Here is a 22631-nt window from a genome sequence, read left to right as displayed (position 1 = left end):
AGGTCCTTTGAAGGAATGGCGGAGATTCAGTATATCCTCCCGGGTGTAGAAACTAACGTTGGGCACCAGAGTTTCTCCTCCGTGTGCGTTTACAATGTCCCAGATTATTGTTAGGGTCCAGATAAGTGTTGCGATCTTGATCCACATACTGATTTTCTCGTATTATAACCTGTCGTAGGTTTACAAACTTACAAAGTAGACAAACACAGACAAACACGCCACTGCCGAGGGTCAGCACTCACGCATGCGCCCCCCGTACTGTACAGTCAGACGGTTTTGTTCTTGGTAGTGTTTAGCGTACATCAAATCCCGTGTAGCCTACGTACACAGACATAAAAGGTATGCTTTTTGGTGATTGGCAGCGAAAATAGAGTTTACATTATTGCCTAGCAACTGCCGCACAACCACAGACCCAGACCCCACTTTGTAGTTACACGCGCCTGTCCTAGTTGCTCTGTAGGCTAATATAACAGCAGCAGCAATGAAAGGAGTCCAAAGCGAGTGCGTGTTTCTGTGTTAACGAGTAAGAAACTATAGGTAATGTTTCAGCAGGTAGGAGTGCTGTTGGGAGAGCAGTGGATTAGCACAGGTAGCGTTAGCAGGTTAGCAGGTAGGAGGAGGTTGGGAGAGCAGTGGATTAGCACGGGTAGCGTTAGCAGGTTAGCAGGTAGGAGTGCTGTTGGGAGAGCAGTGGATTAGCACGGGTAGCGTTAGCAGGTAGATAGAGATAGATAGATACTTTATTGATCCCCAGGGGAAATTCAAGGTCTCAGCAGCATACAGACAACACAAACACATTCTTTAACAGCAGAAAGAGTAATTAAAGTATATAATATAAAAACACAACTAAGCAATAAGGACAGTAGAAGATAAAGAATATGCTAAATATACTAAAATACAAATTATACTAACTAACACTTAATCTAAATCAATTCTAAAAACAGTATGCAATATTAGGTGATTATTAATCAATCAGAGGCGCTTGCAATGACTGAGGCAGGGACTGAGCCTGTGATTCTCTGTGCATAGTAAGGTAAGGTAAGGTGCTCTGTGTGAATGAGTGTCATGGTGATAGTCATGGTGATAGTGCAATGGTGATAGTGGTCATGGTGATAGTGCAAATGAGTAAGTCCAACAGTGCAACAATGCAGAAATAAAGTAAAGTCTATATATTTAATTATTTTAAGAAAAAGTGTGGCCACAGTTCGGCTGTGGCATGGAGGGAGGGGTTATGCTAATGTGCTAATATAGCACGCAAACAGTGAGGCAGAAAGACAGTGATAAAAGTGGCTAGTGGACAGACAGTATCCAAACATGGAGGGGGTGAAGAGGCAGACAGACTATGCAGAGAAGTCTATCTCTCCTCTTCCCTTAAGTGAAGCATGGTAGCAGGTTAGCAGGTAGGAGCGCTGTTGGGAGAGCAGTGGATTAGCACGGGTAGCGTTAGCATGATACCAGGTAGGAGCGCTGTTGAGAGAGCAGTGGATTAGCATGGGTAGCGTTAGCAGGTTAGCAGGTAGGAGCGCTGTTGTGTGAGCAGTGGATTAGCATGGGTAGCGTTAGCAGGTTAGCAGGTAGGAGCGCTGTTGTGTGAGCAGTGGATTAGCATGGGTAGCGTTAGCAGGTAGGAGTGCTGTTGGGAGAGCAGTGGATAAGCACGGGTAGCGTTAGCAGGTAGGAGTGCTGTTGGGAGAGCAGTGGATTAGCACGGGTAGCAGGGATGGAAATTAGTTAACTACCGCCAAACAGCGGTAGTTTTGCGCGCCATGGGTGAATCTGGTCAACTTACCAGCCACCGTGGCGGTAGATAAATAGAGCCAGCATAGGCTACCATAAATAGTCAGATCCGATCTAATTTCATAGTTATTGACGGTTAAAAATAAGAAAGGTCTGTAGGGATCATGTAACGCTACTTCAGCCGTAAATCGCGCTGATTTGAAGTTCAATAACTACCAGTGAGCCACCCGCAGCATAGCCTATAGTCACTGGTGCAGTGCTTCACTTTTGGGCGATTACCATTAAGAAACTGACGCTTATGCTTCATGTGCCACTTCTAGCTTATTTCAGGATGACTGCATAAACAAATCTAGTGAGATCTGTGGATCTGCGTTGTATCTAAACAGACTAATATTCTCACCGCCAAATTTGTCTTTTGAAGTGGCCCGCGATTAATCTTAATGGAAAAACAAGATGACATGCTACTATTTAGACCTATGAGGCAAACAGGCGGACATCTCCACACCCATTCGTCGTGGTGGAATATCCCACAAACTTTTCATTCAAGAGATTAGCCTACATATCAGAATAAACAGCAGAATTTAACGAACACATAGGTGTAAAACATTCCGTTATTCAATTAGCCGCTCCAGAGTAACCGGCTTTGAAATTGAAGCAAATACGCAGGTCTCTAACTTTGGACTGTTGTAATACACGATACGGCCAAATACAAAAATAAATGTTAACAATATCGCCAGATAACTGTAAATATTAAAACCAGAGTTTTTCCAATGTAGTTTCACAAAATGCTAAGCAAGTTTCCTAAAGCTGAGCTGTGCATTTATTGTTCAGTGCATGATTTCATAACAGGCCAAACAGAAAATAAATACTAAATGTTAAATATAGCCTTGATACCTGTAAATATTTAAATCAGATGATGTACAGTATAGTTAGATCAAGTTGGAGAGTCGATTATAGGATGCTCCAGAACTCACACAAACGGAGTCTTAAAGGAGCCACACCACTTTTATGACATGACACTATGGCATATTATTGTGGTTATGTTGGCTTTTAGTTTTGTTGCTACTGTGCTTGTAGGTTTAGGGCAAAATTCAGCACATTTTAGTCGTATCGCAATAATGCCGATAACCATAATCATTTTAAGTAGCCTACTATAATCATGATATCACATTTTCATGCCATTTCTCTAGTGGCTGGTAAAAAAGTTGAGTGGCTGGTAGATTTTGGAATCTACCAGCCACAGTGGCAGGTGGAAAAAATATTTAATTTCCATCCCTGACGGGTAGCGTTAGCAGGTTAGCAGGTAGGAGGAGGTTGGGAGAGCAGTGGATTAGCACGGGTAGCGTTAGCAGGTTAGCAGGTAGGAGTGCTGTTGGGAGAGCAGTGGATTAGCACGGGTAGCGTTAGCAGGTTAGCAGGTAGGAGGAGGTTGGGAGAGCAGCAGGGGGATGCAGATCCTGTACATACCTGTAAACTGCTGCACCCTCTTCAGCTCTGTGAAATCCAGGAGGACAAATCAGTTAATCACCCAAACATACAATATACAATGCAGCACTATAACATACATTGGGCTAATATCAGCTACTCACCCAATCAATACAAAACTCACTCAAAAATAAACCGATGCCACTGAAAATTAATTACTTGCTCCCGCATAAACCCTCTGTGGCATTATTTGACAATCAGTGTGTTTTCAATATTGTAGCCTATAGCTCACCACGCTGTGGCACCCCTGGGCAGTTGCCCAGAATGCCCATGCCATCCGCCGGCCCTGGCTACATACAGCACTGGGCACCGGGCACTGCAACATAGAGCACTATAGCAGATTATATTCTACAAGACCAAACTACATACAGGGCGGCGGAAGGCAATCCTGGGCAGTAGGGGCAGCAGGGGCAGTAGGGGCACTGGGCAGTAGGGGCACTGGGCAGTAGGAGGGCAGTAGGGGCAGTGGGCAGTAGAGGCACTGGGCAGTAGGGGCAGTGGGCAGTAGGGGCTGTAGGGGCAGTAGGAGGGCTCTTTGGGCTCTGGGACTGAGGTTATACGTGCATGTACAGTAGTCGATATATGTAAGTCACTTTGGACAACAGTGTCTGATAAATGAATAAATGCAAATAGATAGATAGATACTTTATTGATCCCCAGGGGAAATTCAAGGTGTGTGTGAAAACGTGGCCAGGTGGGGGCCAGATCGTGTGTGAGACCACGAAGTCTGTGTGCAGGTCATCCATCTCCCGAGTGATAAGTCCCTCCAGCCTGGACACAAGTGGGCGCAGCGAATTGACGTCCTGATAGGACCACACACTCACCAGAGACCAAGACCTGCAGGGAGGCAACACACACATGGACGCATACACCTGCACACACAACACACACACACACACACACACACACACACAACACAACACAATGAGAGAGACATTAAACACACACTCACCAGAGACCAAGACCTGCAGGGAGGCAACACACACATGGACGCATACACCTGCACACACACACACACACACACACACACACACAACACAACACAACGAGAGAGACATTAAACACACACTCACCAGAGACCAAGACCTGCAGGGAGGCAACACACACATGGACGCATACACCTGCACACACAACACACACACACACACACACACAAACACACACACACACACACACACACACAACACAATGAGAGAGACATTAAACACACACTCACCAGAGACCAAGACCTGCAGGGAGGCAACACACACATGGACGCATACACCTGCACACACAACACACACACACACACACAACACAACACAACGAGAGAGACATTAAACACACACTCACCAGAGACCAAGACCTGCAGGGAGGCAACACACACATGGACGCATACACCTGCACACACAACACACACACACACACACAACACAACACAACGAGAGAGACATTAAACACACACTCACCAGAGACCAAGACCTGCAGGGAGGCAACACACACATGGACGCATACACCTGCACACACAACAACACACACACACACACACACACACACACACACACAACACAACACAATGAGAGAGACATTAAACACACACTCACCAGAGACCAAGACCTGCAGGGAGGCAACACACACATGGACGCATACACCTGCACACACAACACACACACACACACACACACACAATGAGAGAGACATTAAACACACACACACACACACACACAACACAATGAGAGAGACATTAAACACACACTCACCAGAGACCAAGACCTGCAGGGAGGCAACACACACATGGACGCATACACCTGCACACACAACACACACACACACACACACACAACAACGAGAGACATTAAACACACACTCACCAGAGACCAAGACCTGCAGGGAGGCAACACACACATGGACGCATACACCTGCACACACAACACACACACACACACACACAACACAACGAGAGAGACATTAAACACACACACACACACAACACACAACACAGCGAGAGAGAGATTGAACACACACACATGGATGCTTACACCTGCACACACAACACACACAGACACACACATACACACACACAACTCAGAGAGAGAGAGAGATTAAACACACACACACACACACACACACATACAATTCAGCGAGAGAGAGATCAAACACACACACACACATGGGACACATACACCTGCACACAACAAACAAATACCAAGATACACCGATTCTTTCATATAAACAATGCATTAGCCACGCCAACAGGAAGTAAGGTATTATGAATCCTGTGAGCACTGAGATGTAATAAGTTGTGATGAGGTGCTTCCCCTGAGCGAACACTACATTTAATGAAATTTAACACACACATCAATCGGTACAGTGAATACACAGGGATAAAGGCTTGGGCCCACACTTGGCCCATGAGCTCCATAGCGCCCCCTTATGGCCCTAAAACTTCTGGTTGGCATATGCTTTCAGCTACACACACCAAATTTGGTAGGTGCATAGAGTGTGGTAGTCACCCGGAAGCTTGTAGCTTTTAGCGTTAGTATTTTAAAGCTTCCTGGTTCGTAAGAAAAAATCTTATTATTATTCTCGCTCGCTAAAGCTAACTGTGCTAGCTACTGCTTGCCTTGTTACGCACAGCTAGGAGACAGTGCGGGAGACAGTTTGTAGTTTAGTAGTGTGTGAGTGTGTGTGTCTGTGTGTGTGTGTGTGTAGTAGTGTGTGTGCGTAGTAGTGGGTCTTAGCCTACTGATTTAAGGTGCGTAATAACGGAGGAGCAGGTGGAGGTGGTCGTGTGTGTGCCAGCTTGGCAGGGTGTATGTGTGTGTGTGTGTGTGTGTGTGTGTACCTGCAGCAGGTGGAGATGGTCGTGTGTGTGTGTGAGCTCCTCCAGTTGTGTGTGTCGGCTCTGCAGGGTGTGTATCTCCTGCTCCAGCTGAGCGGTCAGGGCGTTGGCCTGCGTCTCCACCGCGTGCTGCCGAGCCTCCAGCGCCCCCTGCAGGTTACCACGGCTACGCTCCAGCACCAGCACCAGCACAGAGAACAGCTCCGAGATGGAGGCCGCCTCCGCCTCCACCGACACCTACACACACACGCATGCACGCACACACGCTCACACACACACACACGTACACGCGCACGCACACACACACACATGCACGCACATACGCACGCACGCACACACACACGCGCACACACACACGCACACACTCACACACACATATTAACCATTTATTTATGTCCACAGGGAGCAGCAGGTCTTCACACTCAGTAAGCATAATACTCAGGTCTTCACTACATCACTCAATAAGCAGAATACTCAGTTCTTCACTACATCACTCAGTAAGCAGAATACTCAGTTCTTATGGGTAGTGTAGTCTACATGATACGCAGTATACCCACTTAGAAAGCATCACCATCTCAGTATACCCACTTAAAATAGGCAAGGATACGTATTAACATTTGGGGTTGATCAGAGTATACCCACTACAGCTAACTAGACTACATCACAGTATACCCACTACAGCTAACTACTAGACTACATCACAGTATACCTACTACAGCTAACTAGACTACATCACAGTATACCCACTACAGCTAACTAGACTACATCACAGTATACCCACTACAGCTAACTACTAGACTACACCACAGTATACCCACTACAGCTAACTAGACTACACCACAGTATACCCACTCCAGCTATTTGAATGTATATGAATACATATGAATGTATGTGCGAGAGAGTGAGAGAGAGAGTCTGTTTCTGTGTGTGTGTTGTATGTGCGTAAGTGTGTGTGTGTGTGTACGTGCGTGAGTGTGTTTCTGTGTGTGTATGTGCGTAAGTGTGTGTATGTGTGTTTCTGTGTGTGTGTGTATGTGAGTGTATGTGTGTATGTATGTGCGTGAGTGTGTGCATGTGTGTGTGTATGTGCGTAAGTGTGTGTATGTGTATGTGTTTCTGTGTGTGTGTGTATGTGCGTGAGTGTGTGTATGTGCGTGAGTGTGTGTATGTGCGTGAGTATGTGTATGTGTGTGTGTGTATGTGCGTGAGTGTGTGTATGTGTGTGTAGTTACTCGGCTAAGCTCCACGGATTGTTTGATCTCTGAGATCTTCTCCTGTCTCTCCTGGATCATGCTCTTCAGATCCACCTGTGTCTGGTTCAGCAGGCTCTGTGAACACACACACACACACACACACACACACACACAGAAAGCTGTTGTCTGTCGTCGCCATAGAGTCCATCATCCCTGACCCCATTTTACTATTCATTCAGCTCCACTCTCAACTGTGCGCACACTTGTTTCTTACATCTCAGTCTAACCAGAGACTTTCTAATGTGGAGACACAGCACTCAAAAAATACTCCATAGAAATGCATGGGGCTAGTTTGTCACGCCAATACGGCCGTTGTCTACACATATCCCACCCCTTCCTAGGCAAAACGTCGACATGTGAATACATTGAGCCAATCATATGGTGTGTTGTGAAGACATCGTGCCAATCGTGTGTTGTGATCTCGCCGCTGGAGCAAGACTGGTGTCGTGTAGCCTTGCGCACGCCCATTTCTGCCGAAATGGATGCCCGACGAGTGCCCAAAAAGCGTTGTCAAATGGCCGCTGAGTGGAGGGACTTGCCTAAAAGGACTTTGGTCTAACCCATAGACTGTAAGGTCTAACCCTGTTTTACCGATTAGGTGTAGAACTGCCAGTCTGACCCAATCCGTCCCTAACTTAGATTTACTGATACAGGAAACTAACCCCAGTCTAACTCTGATGTAGAACCAAGCCTGTTGAGCTACCATGACAACCTCTGTTTAGCGTCTGATGCTTAAAGTATATGGTGAAAAGGGACATGATTTATTTTTAAATTGCATGATTTAGAAATGTTTCTACCCGTGTAGTAAGAAACCTGAAGTCAAACAACCACTGTAAGGTGGGATTGTGACTCTTACTTTACAAACTACTCTAGGCCGGAAAGTTAAAACTTCCGGGTATTTGTTGTGCTTCCGGTAAGGTCAAGAACCCTCCACAAGCAAAGATGAACGCACCACCAGCATTCGAATCGTTTTTGTTGTACGATGGAGAAAAGAAGTAAGTGAAAGGAAGGTCAACGCAATCACTATAGACGGGTCTTACAGGGTATAGATAGGAAACATATAACCGAGCGGTTTCCGGTCGGCAAATTGTCTATTGCCAGACGTTTTGTCTGTTGGCTAGCGAAGTTAGCATAGCGTGTTCCTGCATCTACATGTTGTTGTACAATCATTTTTGTGATATTTCTGTCAAACGTTATGAAATAGCATAATCAACTATTCATACTTGCACAGCAGATTAAGACTTAAATCGCAAGTTAACAGCAGAATGTACAAATCTACTGTTTGTAAACAGCTAGTAAAATGTGTCGAATGTAGCCCCCTCCCGTCTCTGCACCATAGATATAGCTCTACACATGACGTCACTGTTATTTTTGCTTGTGTCGGGTAGGATTACGATCGTGAAGGACACCAAGGTGCCGAACGCGTGTCTGTTCACCCTCAACAAAGAGGACCACACGCTGGGCAACATCATCCGACAGTAAGACATCCCAACAACACCTGCGTCCTCTCTCTCTCTCTCTCTCACTCACTCACTCACACACACACACACACACACCTCAAACTGACATCCCAACAATACCTGCGTTCTCTCTCTCTCTCTCTCTCTCTCTCTCACACACACACACGCACACACACACTCAAACTGACATCCCAACAATACCTGCGTTCTCTCTCTCTCTCACACACACACACACACACACGCACGCACACACACACACACACACAAACACATTGCTCCAGTAACTTAGTGTGTGTGCATCAGTGTTAGTGTGTGTGCATCAGTGTTAGTGTGTGTCAGTGTGTGATCATCAGTGTTGGTGTGTGTTCATCAGTGTTAGTGTGTGTTCATCAGTGTTAGTGTTGGTGTGTGTTCATCAGTGTTGGTGTGTGTGCATCAGCATTGTTTCGAGTGCTCCTCTCGCATGTCGCTGGAGACGAGTTTAATCATTCAGACACTGGTAGAGTTTGTCGTGTCTAGTGATGACGATGAGAGACCTGTGGGTTCTACTGAAGGGTGAACTCTGTGTGGGTTCTACTGAGGGGTGAAGTATGTGTGGGTTCTATTGAGGGGTGAACTCTGTGTGGGTTCTACTGAGGGGTGAAGTATGTGTGGGTTCTACTGAGGGGTGAACTCTGAGGGGTGAAGTATGTGGGTTCTACTGAGGGTTGAACTATGTGGGTTCTACAGCGGGTGAACTCTGTGTGGGTTCTACAGCGGGTGAACTCTGTGTGGGTTCTACAGCGGGTGAACTCTGTGTGGGTTCTACTGAGGGGTGAACTCTGTCTGGGTTCTCCTGATGACTAATGGAGCTGTTCTCTCTCTCTCAGACAGCTGTTGAAGGACCCGCAGGTTCTATTTGCGGGTTACAAGGTTCCGCACCCTCTAGAACACAAGATCGTGATCCGGGTCCAGACCACTCCAGATTACAGCCCCCAGGAGGCGTTCACCAACGCCATCACTGACCTCATCAGCGAGCTCTCCCTATTGGAGGAGAGATTTAAGGTACACACACACACACACACACTCTCTCACTCTCTCTCTTCAACGCCATCACTGACCTCATCAGCGAGCTCTCCCTATTGGAGGAGAGTTTTAAGGTACACCCCACACACACACACACACACACACACTCTCACTCTCCACCAACGCCATCACTGACCTCATCAGCAAGCTCTCCCTATTGGAGGAGAGGTTTAAGCCACACACACACACTCAGTCCTCTAGTTTCCCAAGTCGCACCTCTAGCTGAATTGGAATGTGTTCTCTGTTTCAGGTGGCCATTCGTGAGAAGCAGGAGGGGATTGAGTAAAACATTCACACACTCGCTCTCTCACACACACACACACACACACACACTCAAACCGACATAGATGAGGTTCTTGAGCCAACCCTCCCCTCCAGCGCAACTCCCGCCATCCCTGTGTGTGTGTGTGTGTGTGTGTGTGTGGCTACAGGAACCAGGTTTCTAAAACCACCATCATGCACGGAATGGAAAATAATGTATTTTTCAACACCTGTAAATATGCTATATACCCAAGTTTGTTTTTTATATAATAAATAAATAAATGGACACTTGTTTGTTTGTTTGTTTGTTTGTTTGTTTGTTTGTTTGTTTGTTTGTTGGGGGCGGCAGACACTGTTGAGCCCTCTGGATGTGTCATGGGCCTAATTCAATGCAACACACACACACACACAAGGAAGGAAGGTGCTCGCTTGCTAACCCCAGTAGAACACTCTCAGAGGCGGTCCTGTTGCTGATGTCTGTGAATGCTCACAGCTCAGAGGGCTGATGGAGCTTTTGCAGTTGCTGCTCCACGGATATTAGATCTGCCCCCTCCATTTCTGCCCTCATATCTACAAACCCACCTTTACTCCCTGGCCTTCCTCGTTCCCCAACCCTGTGCTCCTGCTCATCCTCTGTATGTCTGGGTTGTGTGCCCTGATATTGAAGGTTTCCTCTTATTAATGTTTTACAGAATTATTGACTATTGGTCCAATGTGTTTTTCTGTTTTATATTTATACCAGTCAACAGTTTCCTCATCTGTGCTTATAGCATTATAACATATAGGGTTATGTTGGTAAAAGACACAGTATATATTCTATACTATATAGTATATAGCAGGGGTCTCCAACCTTTTTGGGAATGAGGGCTACCTGAAGACCCGAAATCATATGGAGGGCTACTCATTTGAAACAAACATACCCTCACCCCTTTTTTGCGAGGGTAGTCCTCCTAAATAATAGGCCTATGAGATTTGTACTTTTAAATGATCAATATTGTGTAGGCCTATGCAACACTACCAACATTTTTGTTCAGTTTGTTCATTTCAAAATTTGCATGGGGAATCTAATCTATTTTTTTTAACAAAAAAAAACAATCGTTTTGTGCAATTAATAATTTGGCTTACAATTTGTACCCAATTTATACCCACCCACCATTATGAATTCAGGGGTTGTTTAAGTTCTGATTTCAGTGGACAATTCGGTTTTAAAATTTCAATAGTAATCGCCCACACCACCCTAACATATGAAAACTCCTTTTAAAGTTATTGCACACCTGAAATCTCTCCATGATCTGACAAAAAAGGTAATGCACAGTCCTGCTTAGTCATGCATGCCACAACATTTTCAAGCTATTATACGGCAGTAGCCTACGGGAGGAGAAAAGGCCTGTGAGCTAAAGCAATTGTTTTCAGTCCTTGAACAATCATGCAAGAACCGTGTTTGTGAACATGGAATGGCCACAGAACTTTTGCAAAGATATGCTTCCATTGGCTACACCAGATGAGCTAGTTTTTCCCCCTTTACTGTGTATGCGTGCGAGCAGCGTGTATGCGCTCCGCTTCTGTTGTTGTTTAAAGATTGAATGGGAAATGGATTTGGAGCCAAAGGCTAAAATTTAACGCAGCTACAATTTGTAAGGTATCACCAATATCAATTTAATGTTACAGATGTATGGCTACATACATTCTTAAAATGGTTCTGGTCTAGACTTAAATATCGATTGAAAACTTTACAATAGAGCGTGTTCTTAGAGCGTGATCTGCAGGCGACCTGTTGGCTAGTTTTAGAAGGTGCGCTGGGGGCGCCTCATAGCCGTGCACCGTGTTGGAGACCACTGTTCTATAGGGTTAAGGAGGTGAAAGGTATAGTGTATTATATCATTATGAGGATGATGTATATATTCTATGGGGCTGGGGAGGTGAAAGGTATACTGTATTATATCATTATGGGGATGATGTTATTATGATGATGACATGGGGTTCTGACCTTCCTGTCTTTGGCCTCTCCTCCACACCCACATACACACAACACACACACACATTGTATTGCACGCACAGCAAGATCATGCAATGCATGAATTGGTGACCGGATTGAAGCACCAATGTAATCTACATACACACACACATACACTATACATACATACACACACACACATACATACACACACACACTATACACACACACTACACACACACACTACACCCACACACATACACACTATACACATACACATACACACTCACACACAGGTCTCTGACCTTCCTGTCTTTGGCCTCTCCTCCACACCCACATACACACAACACACACACAGAGGTCTCTGACCTTCCTGTCCTTGCCCTCCTCCTCCAGGGGAACTGTGCTGTGGTTCTTGTGTTCTCCCTCGGTGCAGAACTGGCACACACACATGTGGTCGTCCCTGCAGAACAGCTCCAGCGGGCGCCGGTGCTTCTGGCACACGCGCCCCTCCAGGTCGGCCAGCGGCTCACTGAGCATGTGCCTCTGCAGCGCCGGCGCCCTCTGGTGGAGCTCCAGGTGCAGCGTGCAGAACGACGTGCCGCAGTCCAGGCAGGACTTGAGGGCGCGGAGACGGCTGCCCCTGGGGGTCAAAGGTCATCAGTGAACACACACTTTAGAGGTTCAAAGCCCCAACTGAGTGCATTCTCATGTCAATAACTGTTGATACTAAATCATTGTACTGTATATTCTCCAATGATCATATACTAGTGACCAACACACACACACACACACACACGCATACTCTATACTACAGACATTACAGGGCACCACCCACCAGACACACAAGCACACACACACACCCCTCTAGGGTACAGACATTACAGGGCATCAGTGACACACACACACACACCCCTCTCCGCTGCAGACGTCGCAGGGCACGTCTCCTGGCTGTGCAGGCGTGAGGTCGTGTCCGCTGTCCCTCTGCTTGCGGACGAGCTCGGCCACCTCGCGTAGCGTCGTGTTGACGCGGAGCGCCGGACGGCGGAAGAAGGTCTCTTTGCAGAGTGGACACTGGCACACCACCGCGCTGTCCCAGGAGCGCTTGATGCAGCCGCTGCAGAAGTTGTGACCGCACGGCGTGCTGACCGGCTCCGACAGCACGTCCAGACAGATCGGGCACTGGAACTGGTCTGCGGACAGCACGCTGCCAGAGGTTGCCATGGCTACAAACAACAACAACAACACAAAGAACAATTTACATTTACATTTAGTCATTTAGCTGCTACTAGACAGTGCTACTGGGACATGATATAGATGAGTATAGTAGAGGCAGTATTAACAGATGAGTATAGTAGAGTAGAGGCAGTATTAACAGATGAGTATTAGAGTAAAGTAGAGGCAGTATTAACAGATGAATATTAGAATAGAGTAGAGGCAGTATTAACAGATGAGTAGAGTATAGTAGAGGCAGTATTAACAGATGAGTATAAGAGTAGAGGCAGTATTAACAGATGAGTATTAACAGATTACATTTTACATTACATTACATTTGGCTGACGCTTTTTTAGCCAAAGCGACTAACAACATGGTAAACAGTTTAAGTTTTAGAGAAATTCTCAACAATTTTAGGACAATTTAAAAACATTAGAGTACAGTAAGAATAAGCGCATCAGTGAGTGTTGTTTTTAACAGTTACTTGTCAGTTTCAGACGGCTGGTGAGTGCTAGGATCAGTAAGACTTGTTGTAAGTGTTGCTATGAGAGGAGATGTTCTCTAAAGAGCTGGGTCTTCAGGAGTTTTTTGAAAATGGAGAAGGATGTCCCTGCCCTTGTAGGAACTGGCAGTGTGTTCCACCAACGAGGAACAACAGATGAGAAAAAAGTTTGGATTGGCCTGAGCCGCATGGTGGTGTAGAGCTAGACGTCGTTAGATCCGGGGAGCACAGCGGTCTGGAGGTAGCGTATGTCTGTATGAGGGCATTCAAGTAGGTGGGAGCAGAACCCGGGAAACTACTTTGTAGGCAAGCGTTAGAGCCTTGAATTTGATCACGGGCCGCCATAGGTAGCCAGTGTAGCTGGATGAGCAGCGGGGTAACATGTGCCCTTTTGGGTTGGTTGTAGACCAGGCGCCGCCCGGCGTTCTGGATCATCTGAAGTGGTTTCACTGCGCGGGCTGGGAGACTTGTCAGGAGGGCATTGCAGTAGTCGAGTCGTGAGATGACTATTGCCTGAACCAGAAGTTGGGTAGCATCTTGAGTCAAGTAAGTCCTGAAATTCCGTATGTTGTAGAGTCTAAACGGCATGACCGGGCGACTGAGGCAACATGATCTGAAAGTTTAGTTGGTTGTCTAGATTTCTTGCAGTCCTGGTAGGTGAAACAGACAGGGAGTCAAATTTGATGTTGATGTCGTGGTGTATGGTAGGTTTAGCTGGGAGGACCAGCAGTTCAGTCTTTGAGAGGTTCAGCTGGAGGTGGTGTGCCTTCATCCATGTAGCTATGTCTGAGAGGCAATCCGAGATCCGTGCTGAAACCAAGGGGTCATCAGGTGGAAAGGACAGATAGAGCTGTGTGTCGCCTGCATAGCAGTGGTATGAGAAGCCATCTTGACGGATAATCTGTCCCAAGGAGGTGGTGTAGATAGCAAAGAGAAGGGGGCCCAGCACTGAGCCCTGGGGACCCCCTGTGGTGAGATGGTGAGGTGCAGATAGCTGACCAAGCCATGATACGTTAAAACGAGGCCCTGTGAGGTAGGATTCAAACCAGGAGAGAGCAGAACCCGGAGATTCCCATGTTAAGCGAGTATAGAGAAGGATGCGGTGATTAACCGTGTCAAAGGCAACCCGATAAGTCACGCCGAATGAGTACTGATGACCGGCGGTCGCCCTGGCTTCTTTTAAAAGGCTTCTGTTACAGACAGCAGAGCCGTTTCGTAGAGTGGTCGCTTTTGAACCCAGACTGATTTGGATCCAGAAGGTTGTTCTGTGAAAGGAAGTCAGAGACCCGTTTGGAGACTGCTCGTTCAATGCCTTTGGATAGGAAGGCAGTAGTGAGACAGGGCGTAGTTCTCCGACTTGAGCAGGGTTGAGAGAAGCTTTCTTAAGTAACGTGTGTTACCGGGCCATTTTGAACGCTGTTGGAAATGTGCCGGAGGTTAGCAGGCATTGATCACATGTGTGATAGCTGGAGCGATGGTCGGCTGATGGACTGAAGGTATGTATAGGTCCAGTGAGCATGTGGGTAGGACGGCTGCATGTCAGAGTCTAAATACTTCACTCTCGAGAGAGGCGTGAATGCTGAAAAAGATGTTCCAGCAGTCCCTAGAGGTTGTAGGAGTCGCGGTATCTGAGTCAGATGCGTTGAGTGGGCATGTAGAGAATTGACTGCTGATTGCCGCCACTTTGTTTGTAAAAAATGAATGAGGGTATCTGCAGTAAGGCTGGATTGAGGAGGAGGCAGCTGAGGGTTGAGTAGCGATTTGAAGGTTGAGAAAAGTTTTCGAAAGTGTCTGTGGTGCTGTTGATTTTGTCATGGTAGAAAGTCGTCTTTAGCAGCAGTGATGCTGGCTGAGAAGGAGGAGGTCAGGAGTGTCTGGTAGTTTTGAGGTCGCCAGTTAGTTTGGATTTGTGTCATTTCCTCTCCGCTCTGAGTTTGCGCGCCTCTAGGAGGGTATCATTTAGCCATGGATGATAATGTTTGGATCGAGCTGGCCTTGTGGTAAGAGGACACAGCTCGCCCAGACAACGGCAGGTCAGTGTGGAGCAGAGCCAGTCTGTGGCCTCATTAACCCTCCAGAGAGGAGAAGGTGTTGAGTGGAGGTAAACCGGAGGCAACCACAGAGGAGAAGTGCGTTGGAGACAGGTTCCGATGTTGCGGCGCGAACGTGACCATCGGGCTGAGGAGCCGTGGCTGTTCTGTCAGGCTGACGCTGAACTGGATGAAGAAGTGGTCAGAAAGATGGAGAGGCCACCATGAGGGGTGTCTGTGCTGCAGTTCCGAAAGATCAAGATCAAAGCTCTTTTGCCAGCTTTGTGAGTCGGTGGGCTTTGAACCAGTTTGAGGTCAAAGGAGTGGATCAGGGCCAAAATCCGCTGAGCCTGGGGCATCTAAGTGGATGTTCATATCACCGGTGAACAAGAAGACAGACAGTCATACTCAGGGATGGAGGACAGCAGAGGTCAAGTTCGGCCCATAAAGTCACCTAGTTGGCCTGGAGGGCGGTAGATGACCAGCACGTGAGTTTTGCTGGGGGCGATCACTGTGATGGCATGGAATTCGAATGAGACATATTTGTTTGAAGGCAGTAGCGGGGTGGGATTTCCATTTGTTGGAGATCAGCAGGCCTGGTCTGCCTCCTCGGCCCAGATAGGCTGGGGTGTGGGATAGTGTAAGGTTAGTGGAGAGTGCAGCCGGGTGGCAGTGTTCTCTGGTTTGATCCAAGTCTCATTGAGAGCAAAAAGTTCCAATGAAGGTGGTTGGCATAGCCAGCTATGCAGTCTGTTTTGTTGACTGCGGATTGACAGTTCCACAAGCCCATGGAGAAGGAGGTTTCTGTAGGTAAGGACCGCTTAAGTTGCTGGAGGTTAAGGCAATTTCTGCCCCTTGGCATGATGCCGTTTTCATGAAGTGGCCGGGTGATAACAGATATGGTGGAATGGGCACATTTTGCCTTTTCGGGCGCCTGTGCTCGGGTGAACTTGCACAGGTAAACTTGCAGCCTTTTGACCAAGTCCGCCTTAAACAAGGACGGCTGAAACGCTGCTGACGCTCAGCAACAGCCTCTATTGTTATGCTGACAGGAATTGCATGCAGCTGTCCTGTGTCTCACTAATGATGAATCAGCGTAGGACCGCCTCTGACGCTCGCACAGCTTTTAGATTGTTCAAAAGGGTGTTAATTACTGTCAACTGAAAGTCCGGCCACACACTCCACCAAACTCGCAGTTTCAAGTAGCATCCTCCCTCAGCTGTTCCCCAAACGCCCTCAGAGTCCACCCAAACAATTGGAGAGGATTGGCCAGTAGTAGCCTATGTGTTCTTGCTTTCTCTCTCCCAACTCACTGCAGTTGTTGTCTGATTACCTGAGAGGTGCTCCGATCTTATAAGGAGCTAGTCACGTCTGATCCCGCCCTCTGACGTTCGAACAGCTTAGATTGTTCAAATGAGATGAGTATTAGAGTAGAGGCAGTATTGACAGATGAGTAGAGTATAGTAGAGGCAGTATTAACAGATGAGTATTAGAGGCAGTATTAACAGATGAGTATAGTAGAGGCAGTATTAACAGATGAGTATAGTAGAGGCAGTATTAACAGATGTGTATTAGAGTAGAGCAGGATTAACAGATGAGTAGAGTAGAGTATAGTAGAGGCAGTATTAACAGATGAGTATTAGAGGCAGTATTAACAGATGAGTAGAGTAGAGTATAGTAGAGGCAGTATTAACAGATGAGTATAGTAGAGGCAGTATTAACAGATGAGTATAGTAGAGTAGAGGCAGTATTAACAGATGAGTAGAGTATAGTAGAGGCAGTATTAACAGATGAGTATTAGAGGCAGTATTAACAGATGAGTAGAGTAGAGTAAAGACAGTATTAACAGATGAGTATTAGAGGCAGTATTAACAGATGAGTATAGTAGAGTAGAGGCAGTATTAACAGATAGAAATAACAGTATGTCAAACACATGAATCAGAGATTTAATTATTTTAAGCCACTGCCCTTCAGACAGTGTGTGTGTGTGTGTGTGTGTGTGTGTGTGAATGCAAGAGTGTGGGTGAGGAGACAGGTGTGTGTGGACCAGCGCAGTCTGTCTGATCCTGGCTTGAAGGTCTTTGCACTCTGTGACACTCTACACACACGCGCATGTGCACGCACACACACACACAGCTGCTTAGAGTCGACTAAAATGGAACCCCTTATTCATGTCTGACTCAGTACAAGTAAACCAGTAAAGCCAGAATAAACAGAGTATACCACACGCTTAAACAGAGAGAGAGAGAGTATAACACACGCTTAAACAGAGAGAGAGAGTATAACACACGCTTAAACAGAGAGAGAGAGACCGCACGCTTTAACAGAGAGAGAGAGAGAGAGAGAGAGTATAACACACACTTAAAGAGAGAGAGAGAGTTCCACGAGAGTTCCGAACAGTCATGTTTAATATGAGCTCCTTAGCGTTTTTTGTTTTCAATATGAATGACCTCTAGAAAATAGACCTAACAGTAATACACTTGGACAAGAAGATAAACAGATACAAACTATTCAAATTGGACACATAAACAAGTAATAACTATTGAAATTGGGCGCATAATAACCTTTAAACACAAACTGCTAACCAGCTAATAACCTGCTGAAGCTACAGGACAGTACTGGACAGCTGCTAAGCTACACAACCTTGGGAATCTAGAAGCTAACTGAAACCTGCTGGGGCTTTTCTCAATATGCGTTCTTTTCTATACTTGTGTTCTCATGAACTTGAAAATCATTCTGAAACGTCATCAATCACCGCCGAAGTACTGTTCCAATTCACAAGTTCGCATTTATTCAAGAACGCATAACATTCCCGGAAGTGTTCTCGAATCGTTGGTGTTATCAAGGATGCATCGGGTGGTGACTTGGTGGCCTGAAGATTCCACGATGCATTACGTCAGCTCAGCCGTGACACTCACATAAGAGAAATGGCAGCATTGATACATAATAGGCCTACCTATCATAATTGCTGCTACAATCCGATCCATGTTTAGGCTATAAAAGGTAGGCTACAGGCTTCACAACTAACGTTAATCATAACTGTCACTTAAACTGCGAACTTCAAACATTGTTCCCGCCATCGGCAAGTGAATATATTGTTATTAATATTGAATTTAAACAAATCAATGAGAAACAAACTTAAACAAGCTGGTGAATTATATATTTTATTGTAAATGTCAGAAATACTGGGTAGACCAATAGAGCAATAGGTAAATGACTAGACTCCCGAAGCTGTTCGAGAGAAGTTGCCGCTGGCAAGAACGCTGCTGTCTTAAACTGCAAATTGAGCATCCCTGTGTCTTCTTCGCTCCCCCCGAGTCTGGACTCACGATCTTAACTTTTCAAGTTCGAATTTTCAAGAACGGGAGACCGTTCTTTAGTGTACTTTGTATTGAGAAAAGCCCAAACCTGGACTTAAACAAGGAGGACATAAAGACTAACACACAGAGAACATAAAGACTAACACAGGAGGATAAACAACAAGGGAAATATCTGACAAGGTGGAAGAAATTCTGCTTTATCTCTCACACAGACTTCCATACGCTCATCCTTCAGTGAAGAGACAGCTAGCTTCTAGCTACACCTAAGCTGGGAAAACTAGTATTAGCATTAGCTAGCGTTAGCTAGCTATAGCCAAGGACAGTGAGCAGCTTTTATCAATACTGTGGTAAGTTTCTTCCAAGGAGACTCGCAACAAAGAAGAGACCAACAAATACATCGGAACCTGTGTTAGAGTGTGAGAGATAGGAAACTCCTCTTTTGGACATAAACCAATGCTTCTAACCTTTGGCTAGCTAAACCCCCAAAAACAAACCAGAGTGGAACTGTTGACAGTTACTGATACTCCCCGCTGATTGGTTAACATAACTACCAGCACTGTTTTGAAAATGTGATACATTGTAGCAATATGGCTGCTGCCTGTGCCTTTGAATTCCCCTCTCACATTAAAAGTGAGAATAGCAGAAAGGATTTTAAACTACAAGTGCAAAGAAAAAGACCAGAAACTCTATTCAAAGACTGTAAACAGCTTGGTCACAAAACAGCCACAACAAACCTACTTTTCTACACTGATTTTCGTGATAACTGGCATTCAGTCATAAGTCAAAACTACCCAAACTATACAAAAAAAGGAATATCAAAGGGTCGGCAGCTATGTATTTTTGAGAACATAGACAAAGACCCCAATAGCAAGCACTTGACTGTAAATATTTACAATAATGGCACAGTTATGATCCAAGGCAATGTGGCAGCACTTTGTGCTTTTGAGGGGATTTTCCACACCTTAAAGACTCAAGTAGCAAGCAAGAGATTGACTTACCCTACCAACCACGTTTGTGATGAAGTCTGCTTGCATCCACTGGAAAAGGCCCCTTCACAAGTGGCACCACCCTGTGCTATCCCTGGCCCTCAAGAGCAGACTCCTCCACCTGTGGCACCACCCTGTGCTATCCCTGGCCCTCAAGAGCAGACTCCTCACCCTGCAGCATCCCCCAACATCACCACCGCCCCTCAAGAGCTGGCCACCGACATGACACCAAATATCTACGACACTGTGGCACAGCTGCGAGAGAGTATATGCTATATAGAGTATATAGATAGTATATACTGATATACTGCTATACTGCTATATAGATAGTATATACTGATATACTGCTATATAGAGTATATAGAGTATATACTGGAGGTGGACATAGTAGAATTCAGGGAACATGCTGATGGCTATTCCACACAAGATCAGTTAAACCAGGTCAAAACTCAGCTTCAATTACCAATTAAAGAACTCAGGGAACAATTGATGAACATACATCAAGAGCAAAAGTCACTAAGAAAAGAAATGTCTGAACTTACAGACATCATGAGAAGAGAATTATTTGCTGCAAAAGAGGAAATGGCTGACCAGATTAACCATCTAAGAGAAAAAATTATGTCAGGATTATACCTCGACTCAACAAACACAATGCATACTCAACCTGAGCTTGATACTCACCCAACATGCTCCACCAATGCTCTGATCCCATCAGAGTCTTTACCAATTAAGACCAGCTCACCTGCATCCTCCAGTGTTCCAGCACAGAACCATGACATTGAACCTCCCGGGCCTAGTTCTCACGCAGCATGCTCAACCAATGCTGAAACAAAATCTGAGTCATCACCAACAGATGGGCCGATGGAGACCAACCCAGCTGCATCCTCCCCTACGCCACCAGAGAGAGAGAAAAACACACACCTACTCAACTGCCCCAGAGACATCCGGATATTGCTGTTCTGATTGACTCCAATGGGAAATTCCTCGATGAACAAAGACTATTCCCAGGACGGAAAGCAGCAAAGATATGGTGCCCAAAAATTCAAGACACCTTCCAAATTTTTTCAAACACAGATTTTGGGACACCAAGTCATATAATAATCCACACAGGCACCAACGACCTCAGACAACACCAGGAGAGAGTTGGTAGTATGCTATGTACAGTCGCAGAGAGGGCAACAGAAGCATTTCCAGACTCAAGAATTATCATCTCAACCCTCCTGCCCAGAAAGGCCTTTCACCCTGACACCATTAGTAAGGTAAATGCAGACATCATCAGGGGCTGTGCACACCTACCAAACATACACCTGGCCCACCACACTGCCATCACTCCACACCACCTTTATGACCAAGTGCACCTATGCAAAAACACACTGGGAGTTTTCACAAAAGCTCTAAAGGATGCTACATTGGGAAGAACCACTCAGGTCAAAGGTCAGTTCACTCCACCCCTTAGACCAGACCAGCGTGCTGCACCCCCCAGGCCGGACCAACGTACCCCAATCCTGAGGCCGTACCGGCCCACCCCACAACAGAGAGAGAGAGAGACCGCACGCTTTAACAGAGAGAGAGAGAGTATAACACACACTTAAACAGAGAGAGAGAGAGTATAACGCACACTTAAACAGAGAGAGAGAGAGTATAACACACGCTTAAACAGAGAGAGAGAGAGTATAACACACACTTAAACAGAGAGAGAGAGTATGAGAGTATAACACACGCTTAAACAGAGAGAGAGAGTATGAGAGTATAACACACACTTAAACAGAGAGAGAGAGTATAACACACACTTAAACAGAGAGAGAGAGAGTATAACACACGCTTAAACAGAGAGAGTATAACACACACTTAAACAGAGAGAGAGAGTATAACGCACACTTAAACAGAGAGAGAGAGAGTATAACACACACTTAAACAGAGAGTCTATACCGCACGCATAATGTATAACATATAAGTCATATGTCTGTTTGTGTGTGTGTGTGTGGTAATGTGACTCCTGTTGGACCACTTGAGTTCAGCAGCAGATGGAAGCATACACAGCTGAGTAAGCCCCCCCAACACACACACACACACAGAGCACAAATGTGTGTGTGCACGCGCGTGTGCTTTCTATTTCAGCTCATGTCAGTGTGTATGCCAGCAATTACAAGTGTGTGTGTCAGTACTGTACTTTGTGGTGCGTGTCCACTGAGTGAAAGATGTGTGTGTGTGTGTGAACATGTATGTGTCCACAACTACTGAGTGTAAAGTGTGTGTGTGTGTGAGAGATTAAATAGTGTTTGTCAGTGTGTATGTGTGCACGTCTTTATGTGCATTTGTGTTTTTGTAAAATTTGTGTGTTGTGTTAGTTGTAAAATGTGTGTTTGTTTGTATGTATGTGTGTGTTTGTAAACTGTACGTGTAAAATGTGTGTGCATGTGTGTTTTACCTATAGTTCCTGCTTGGGTCCCAGTTTCAAAAAGCGATGGACAAAATCAGGCAAGGTGTGTGTCCTTGTCAAAGGAGGTGTGTGTGTGTGTGTGTGTGTGGGCGCTTACTGCGC

General features: G+C 45.9%; 2 protein-coding genes across 2 annotated transcripts in view; one reads left to right on the top strand and one right to left on the bottom strand.

Moving 5' to 3' along the window:
• Positions 1-22611, bottom strand: part of LOC125284307 (E3 ubiquitin-protein ligase TRIM39-like) — a 28345-nt gene extending 5734 nt beyond the window's left edge. The window contains exons 1-8 of the mRNA XM_048228216.1: positions 22518-22611; positions 12950-13262; positions 12406-12679; positions 7276-7371; positions 6047-6280; positions 3942-4094; positions 3455-3512; positions 3205-3231 (exon numbers count right to left, since the gene is read on the bottom strand). Of these exons, the coding sequence (XP_048084173.1) occupies positions 3205-3231; positions 3455-3512; positions 3942-4094; positions 6047-6280; positions 7276-7371; positions 12406-12679; positions 12950-13260 (1153 nt within the window). The 5' untranslated portion in view covers positions 13261-13262; positions 22518-22611. The remainder of the gene's footprint in view (positions 1-3204; positions 3232-3454; positions 3513-3941; positions 4095-6046; positions 6281-7275; positions 7372-12405; positions 12680-12949; positions 13263-22517) is intronic.
• polr2j (RNA polymerase II subunit J) lies at positions 8176-10376 on the top strand. Its single transcript, XM_048270762.1, has 4 exons — positions 8176-8291; positions 8685-8774; positions 9626-9800; positions 10072-10376. The coding sequence occupies exons 1-4, from the start codon at positions 8239-8241 to the stop codon at positions 10105-10107; spliced, it is 354 nt and encodes a 117-aa protein (XP_048126719.1). The 5' UTR covers positions 8176-8238; the 3' UTR covers positions 10108-10376.
• Positions 22612-22631: the final 20 nt, after the last annotated feature.

The sequence above is a fragment of the Alosa alosa genome, chromosome 19 (genome assembly GCF_017589495.1).
Source record: "Alosa alosa isolate M-15738 ecotype Scorff River chromosome 19, AALO_Geno_1.1, whole genome shotgun sequence".
Lineage (NCBI taxonomy): Eukaryota > Metazoa > Chordata > Actinopteri > Clupeiformes > Clupeidae > Alosa > Alosa alosa.
The sequence above is the reverse complement of the archived record's forward strand: the minus strand, read 5'-3'. Positions and strand labels throughout refer to the sequence as shown.

Excerpts from the sequence above, each read along its gene's own strand:
- polr2j (XM_048270762.1), top strand. The coding sequence starts at position 8,239 with ATGAACGCACCACCAGCATTCGAATCGTTTTTGTTGTACGATGGAGAA. Across the intron at positions 8,292-8,684 it reads TTGTACGATGGAGAAAAGAA|GATTACGATCGTGAAGGACA; the intron begins GTAAGTGAAAGG and ends TGTGTCGGGTAG. Across the intron at positions 9,801-10,071 it reads TATTGGAGGAGAGATTTAAG|GTGGCCATTCGTGAGAAGCA; the intron begins GTACACACACAC and ends TCTCTGTTTCAG.